This window comes from Debaryomyces fabryi (genome assembly GCF_001447935.2).
Source record: "Debaryomyces fabryi strain CBS 789 chromosome Unknown contig00267, whole genome shotgun sequence".
NCBI classification, from domain to species: Eukaryota; Fungi; Ascomycota; class Pichiomycetes; order Serinales; family Debaryomycetaceae; genus Debaryomyces; species Debaryomyces fabryi.
In genome coordinates, this window is record NW_015385693.1 from 1 (window position 1) to 7,476 (window position 7,476).

Consider the following 7,476-nt stretch of genomic DNA (forward strand, 5'->3'; position numbering starts at 1 on the left):
CACATCTCATTGAAGTAAGGATTATCAAATAATAGTTGAAATGACAATCAAAAGTAATTTTTCGAATTTGACGAGAGAAGCACCAGATCCAATTGTGGAGACTATGACCAAGTACGCACAAGATAGTTCACCAGAAAAAATTGATGTCTCTATAGGTGTCTATAAAGGAGAGAAGGGAGAGTCGTATGTGTTCCCAGCGGTCTCTAAGGCAAAGAAACATTTATTTGAAAATGATCCTGGACATAGCTATACCAATATGGCAGGTATTCCAGAATACACCAGAGGAGCACGTAAGGTTGTGTTCGGGGAAAGATATGCCAACGAAGGTAAAATTGCATCATTGCAGACTATTTCAGGGACTGGGGCATGTCACATGGCATTTCTCCTTCTTCGTGAAGCTGGTTTGACCAACTTTTATATTGGAACACCATGTTGGTCTAACTATGGACCAATGATCTCCCATGTGGGTTCCACATATTCCACATACACTCACTACGATGAAAAGATTCGTGGTATTGATTTTGATGCTGTTCTCGAAGCTCTTAATAATGCACCATCGAAGTCTGTTTTTTTATTTCAAGCCTGTTGCCATAATCCTACAGGTGCAGACTTTTCTAAAGATCAATGGAAGCGAATTGCTTCCATCGTCAAGTCCAGGGATATTTTCCCTGTTTTTGATATTGCATACCAAGGATTTTCAAGCGGTGATAAAGATGTCGATGCTTGGCCTGTAAGATATTTCTACGAGCAAAATTTGGAATTTTTAGTTTGTCAATCATTCTCGAAGAATATGGGATTATACAGTGAAAGAACAGGCTGTCTTCATGCGGTGGTTCAAGATCTAGATTATGTCCCAAATGTTCAGAGTCAACTTGTGGCTCTCTTTAGATCGGAATGTTCTTTTGCTCCAGCATTTGGTGCAAGAATTGCCAGTATTATCATTAACGAACCTGACTTAGAAAAAGAATGGAGTCAAGAAGTGTCTGATGTAACTACAAGAATTGAATAATATCAGAAAAAAAATCTTAGATAGATTCCTCGAATTAGGTACCCCTGGTAAGTGGGATCATGTAGTTAAGCAGCAGGGGTTGTTTTGGTATTCTGGATTATCACCTGAACAAAACGATAAACTTATCGAAGATCATCACATATACTCGACTTCAATTGGCAGAGTTAATATTGCAGGGTTAAATGAAAAGAGTGTTGATAAGTTCGTTGACGCCATTGACAAAGTTGTCAGAGATACTATCGGTTAGTTTAGTTTAGTTAAGGGTTTGGTATTTAAAGTAAATAATGAAGAATATAAAATCTAACTATGCAACTATATTGGTACTTCCGCAAAATGTGAAGTAAATAATGATTAAAGAAATTCTTGAACAACTGAACTAAATGTCAGCTACTACTTGTAAACAAAAAATCATCATAATTTTCTATGATGAATTTTCTTTAGGTGAGCTTTTAAATTGTCTTTTCTATTGAATCTCTTTCCACAGTTTGGTTCATCACATTCATAAGGCTTCTCTGAAGAATGACTTTTCAAATGCCTTTTGACGTGTTCTGGTCTCTGGAATCTAGCTTGACAAAGTGGACATGAATGCTTCTTTTTAGGATCAATCACATCTGTCTTGTCAGACACCTTAATAGGAAGTTTTAAGTCCTGTGGAGATGGTATAAATGTTTCAGGTGTTGCATGTGCAGATTGGCCCGAGGAAACTGAAAATGTAGCCATTGCAGGTAAACCGTTGGTTGTATTATTAGGAGATGCAGAACTAATAGTGGAAATGTTTTGAACACTATTTGAATTCATTGGAGAAGTGGCTATAGAAGCCAAGTCAATTGACGCTGGATATGATTTTGTAAAAGAAGTGTTTTGTGAATGGTTTGCTCTTGGATTATTTTTAATTAATTTTTCATCTGTTAAATGATTAGAATTAAATTGTGGCAGTAACAAATCAATACTCGGTGCCTTGTACTGATGATTTGAATATTTTAATTCAAAGTCACTTGTTGAAGCTCCAGCTGTAGAAGGAACCGAAAATGACGTCGCCGGAGGAACATTGTTGGACAATACACTATATGAGCGTGATGGAGAATTATGTGAAGTCATGGCTCCAGGAGTTGAATTTGAAGACACAATAGTATCGGGAACTTCACCATTTGGATTAGACACCAATTGTGAGGCAAGTTTCAATGATAAATCGGCCGCATTCAAGAACATATCATCGTCCTTCTTTATATCACCAATCTCTGGTTTGTCCATTAATGACTTTTCCAACATTCTATAATTATTACCACTATCATCTTCCATAAATCCTGGTTTTTTCGTTTCATTAGACATAAATTTAGAACTTACAAAATTAGTGTAAGATTTTGCCTTCCCTAACTGCTTAAAAGCATCATCATCTTGATCTTCAATCTTTATAGAATCTAATGTATCATTTCTTTTTAATACCATAGGGGTTGTAAATGATGTATTGGTCTTATGACTACTAGTACCACTACTTGAATGATAATTCAAATTATTCGCCACAGGACTCAAGTAATTGAATTGTTGGTATGAAGAATTTCCCTGGTTGTACCATTGTGGGTTCGTTTGATTACTAGAACTTGGTGTAAGCAAGGGTGTTCCAAAATCATCGAAGTCGCCTAACTTATCAAGGTGAGGCGAAACATACGATGGAGTGTAGAAAGGATTAAGCCCGGGGTAATTTGATGAATTCTGAGCTGGAGTTGTTATTTTTTGTCCGGTCGAAGGATTATTCACTAGCAATGAATTATTCGTCGCATCGATTGATAATCTAGATCTAGATCTACTATGACCTTTAGTTTTCAGCGAATGAGGAGTCTTTCCAACTTTGCTACTTGCTGTAGAAAGAAGATTTACAGGAGATAAGCTGAGATTATTTGGACCTCTTGATGGAGTAGCAAACGCATTATAGTTATTACAAGAAGAAACAGACATCGACTTATTGCGGCCTATTCTTCTTGGTGTGTTCTGGGGTGGAACATGCAGCAGTTGTTGTTTTTGGTGTGTATTATGCTTTATGGAGGATGGTGAATCCAGGAACGACTGATATGAGAGGGATGATGATAATTGTGGTATAGAATCCCCCGAATACAATGTGTTATTAGAACCCGATTGGTTTATATGGTCAGCATCATACTGGCTAGGTGCATCTTGTGACAAAGATACCATAGATGAAGTGGATAAATTTGACTGATGAGAAATTTTGCTATACATGTTTCCTCCGTCAAGTGAAATATTCTTCGAATGCTGAAAGCGATGGTTGTTATTATAATACCCATTGGAAATATTCGATCCCAAGTTGTTGGATATGGGTACTATATCATGCAATGATTCCTGGCTTGGATAGTCGAGTCCATAGAACTCGACATTATCAGCCTGCAATGTAATATCATCGTGGTCTGTATTAGACTCCCGAGAAGTAGTATTATTTTGGTCGTCATTGAACAACTCTCCATGATCCAAATCTAACAATCCAGTGTCATTCCCAATGTCGAATCCCTGTGAAAGCTGTGTTGGTGAACTAACCAAGAACTTATCCATTATACTGCTTCTTCGTCCACACTCTCAATTATTACTCACGAATGAAAAAAATAGATTTCACTAAAATGTATCTCTAGTAATCTAGATCAAATACTCGCCCTACTTTCTCAACCGTGCAAGTCTCTGCCTTCTTGTTCAGCGATCGTTTGTGGCTTCAACTTTCTGCTCCGATTCCCAAACGAAGCGTAACTTTCAAAAATTTTCAGCAAGAAATAAGCCTAAGAACAAATCAACAAAAAAGTGCCCAACCAACTAATATACTCCACTTAAGTGCAAGATTGTTTGTACTTAAAGGTGTTTTGTAGGTAAGTTTCGATGTCAACTGAATAAATTAACTACCCTAGTATCGGTGAAAAATGATTATTTCCACTAACGACATCCAATTTGTTAGCAAAGATGGATAAACGACATTTTTGAATCATATTTCCGAGGGCAGTGCCGTACCTAACAGCAAGAGTCCAATGCAGGCTAAAGGTGCTAAACGATAATTTTGAACGGGGAAAACTATTTCCGGTCAGCAACCATGCTGGACTATGCCGAGATTTTTGGAACCATATTCCGACTGCCCATACTAATTTAACGCGTCAAGCAAAAAAGACATCAAGAACTTCGCCATGAACAAACCGGATCGGCGATAACTAATGAGGAAACAGGTCTACTCTACAACATCGATGTTTACAAGGCGTGAGAATTTACGCACATAATAGACCAAGATATGTATAGCGCTAAATATAGCTCAAGCTATATTAACTAATGTAATAAGCTTATCTTCGAAAATTTGCCTTAGATATTGGGTGTTCGATATAACTTCTCGGCAACGTCTATATATAGATTGTGTTTTGAATCAAAATTCTAACTCAAAAATATTATCATCGCCATGTCTAATATAAGCCTCTTCGACTAATCCACGAGTGAGTTGAATCCATTAAATTACATATTTAAGTACATATAACCCGCAATTAATAAAATTCACTAACAGGTAATATCGCCAACTGCAGGACTTATGTATAATGATCAATAATAGAGACTAGTGAAACGAAATTGCACTCAATGGAAGAATTTCAAAATGCTGCATTTATACCCTGGGAACTTCCGAGGGTTAACGCGCGTTTCGGCGTATTCTAGGCAAAAGCTAAATGGAATCTGTAGAAGAACAGTTACATATATTCTATGTCATATGAACAGATTTAAAGCAATTAACGTCCAGATAATCTTAATTGAGAAGAAGAGAAATACATTAACGCGTTGATTATTTTAAATATACGGCACTTCTATGTCACATACAAAAATGTATAGAAAACAGAGTAATGGTAGCATAGTTTATCCGAGGTACCCTACAATTGACAAAGTCAATGAACCAGGAATCAGAGATGATGTATGACAGTAATGTCGTTGTAATCACAGAAGAAGCGGCGTTTATATTTGCAGAGAACGGCCCCAGATGTTTGAATGTGAGGTGGAAATTGCGACTATAAGCAAGCTTGGATTCACATGGCATTGTCCGCCTCGGTGATTCGGATGTAAGATAAAAAGCAGATTCCAGTGTAAACCACATCTCAAGCTTCGAAATGTCTCTATGCAATCATAGTCGGTCCCGCTATATGATACACTGACCTTTTAACTAGGGTTGTAATGATATGGTGGTGGAGTTATGTCTCTCCCACTTTTAGTTTCGCAACCACTAAATAGATGTCGCGTGCTCTTTAACCTAAAGAGGGAACCGACATTCTTTGGGAAAAAGAGACATCTAGGAACCATTTTATTCAGATTAGGGCTACGTGAGCTACGAACTATATCGAGTGGGCTATTCTCGCCCTGTTGTGAAGAGTTCTTGTGATCTTGATATTTGCGTTCTACTTTTCACTTTCATTGTGAAAATTCTAACAAAGTCTACGGCTTCTAAGCACTTGCAATAAAAACTTTCATTCACCATTATATACGTTTATAAATAATTCAATCGATTACATAAAAGAATTATGGGTTTTGCTTAACGAAGTCAACACCCTTTTGGATGTTCTTGATCAAGGTGTCCTTGGCTTCCTTGACTAATTTTTCTTCGTGGTCGGATAATTCACCTAATTGGTGAACAGTACTGACACCATCTTGGCCTAAAGTGACCTTAGAGGAGAAGAAATCGACACCTTCGTCCTTGAATAATGGAGAGTCAACGAAAGATGGTTCGACAATATCCTTTTCACCGGCTAAACCGTCTAAGACAGCACCAGCGAATCTAGCACCAGCTTGGGCCATAGATAAGGTAGCGGAACCAGCACCGTTCTTGGCTTGGACAACTTCGTCACCACCGAATTGGATTCTGTGGATCAAAGCGTCTCTGGTTTCTTGGTCCAAACTCTTGTGTTCGGTTTGGGACAATAATGGGACAATGGTGATACCGGAGTGACCACCAACAACAGTGACCTTTTCGTGAACTGGGTTGGAACCAGCGACTTCAGAGACAAATCTAGAAGCTCTTAAGACGTCTAAGGTGGTAACACCGAACAACTTCTTTGGGTTGTAGGTACCCTTGGACTTCAAGACTTCGGCAACAATTGGAACAGTAGAGTTAACTGGGTTGGAGATAACACAAACGGCAGCATTTGGAGCGTAGTCAGCAGCAGCCTTAGCTAAGTCTCTGACAATAGAAGCATTGGTGTTGAATAAATCATCTCTGGTCATACCTGGCTTTCTTGGGACACCAGCTGGGATAACAATAACGTCTGATCCAGTCAAAGCTTGTTCTAAGCCTTCTGGGTCGTAACCACTGACAGTGGAGTTGGTTGGGATATGCGAAACATCAGCAGCGACACCTGGGGCACCCCTTAAATCGTATAAAGCTAAATCGGTAACTTTGTGGTTTAACTTTAATAATAATGATAATGGTTGACCAATACCACCGTTAGCACCTAAAACAGCAACCTTGTAGGCAGAAGAGGCAGAAGAAGAAAATGATCTGGTAGCGACTTTAGTAAACATTTTAATATATGAATATTATTTCAATTGACAATTAAAAGTAATTAAAGAAAAGAAAAAAACTTCATAGAATATTAGGACTTAAATATGAATTTTCACCCTGGCAATCTCCAGGTTTCGTCGGATAGACTGTGTGTCCAATGTCCACGGTTTGCGAAATTGACCAATAAAATATCGTGATAGTATTTACCGAGCTTAGCCGAACAAATCAAATTATATACAGGGGACACACATACATCGATTACTCCTAAGATGGCTATTGGGTTCTTTAGCTCAACGTCTATGGGGACATGCTGCGGAGACTGACGACATACGTTGCAGTAACAAACTGATATTAGTAATGGGTTCTTTCTACAGCTTTGTCGAGTGTTTTAGCAGCCAGTGTAGAAGTCGCACAAACCAGCTGCAATAAGTTGAAGCCTGTATTAAACACCGATCTGAGGACTTAAGCCGATAGAACTAGGTTATAGGAATTAACGTAAGTCACTTGAGTGAAATAATTGTGGTCGGAAAGACGGAATTTACGGTACGTTTGTTGAGATTGGTATAAAGTCCTTCAAGACAATTTTGCCTATTTTTCACAAAACTAGAGAAATTATGTAAAAAAGTTTGTAAGAAATGAAAAAGGTCGCAAAATGGTAAAAGTTATTGACCTTAACCCCTTGAAATATAGGAAAGGATCAATAGATATCGGATTAATGCTTTAAGGGGAATTTGCTTTATAGATTTAAATAGAGTAATATATCCCTATCTGGCTTCATCAGCCAAAATATAAATAGGTAATAAAAGTAGTTAAGAGAAGTATATCCCACAAGATATCCTTATAATCATCGCTACATAAAATATAAGTTTAAGTACTGCCAACTCAGTTAATTACCGAGCGAACTGTGCTAATATCCATATACGTAGCGTATATATATTCAGGCATATTCACTTAC

At 37.8% G+C, this 7,476-nt stretch overlaps 3 protein-coding genes across 3 annotated transcripts; 1 reads left to right on the forward strand and 2 right to left on the reverse strand.

Moving 5' to 3' along the window:
* Positions 1–40: 40 nt before the first annotated feature.
* AAT22 (Aat22p) lies at positions 41–1,009 on the forward strand (the record flags this gene model as incomplete). Its single annotated transcript, XM_015614571.1, has 1 exon — positions 41–1,009. The coding sequence occupies one exon, from the start codon at positions 41–43 to the stop codon at positions 1,007–1,009; it is 969 nt and encodes a 322-aa protein (XP_015464599.1).
* Positions 1,010–1,420: 411 nt separating this feature from the next.
* CAS5 (Cas5p) lies at positions 1,421–3,568 on the reverse strand (the record flags this gene model as incomplete). Its single annotated transcript, XM_015614572.1, has 1 exon — positions 1,421–3,568. The coding sequence occupies one exon, from the start codon at positions 3,566–3,568 to the stop codon at positions 1,421–1,423; it is 2,148 nt and encodes a 715-aa protein (XP_015464600.1).
* Positions 3,569–5,542: 1,974 nt separating this feature from the next.
* Positions 5,543–6,541, reverse strand: MDH1-1 (malate dehydrogenase; the record flags this gene model as incomplete). The annotated part of the gene is made up of 1 exon (XM_015614573.1): positions 5,543–6,541. The coding sequence occupies one exon, from the start codon at positions 6,539–6,541 to the stop codon at positions 5,543–5,545; it is 999 nt and encodes a 332-aa protein (XP_015464601.1).
* Positions 6,542–7,476: the final 935 nt, after the last annotated feature.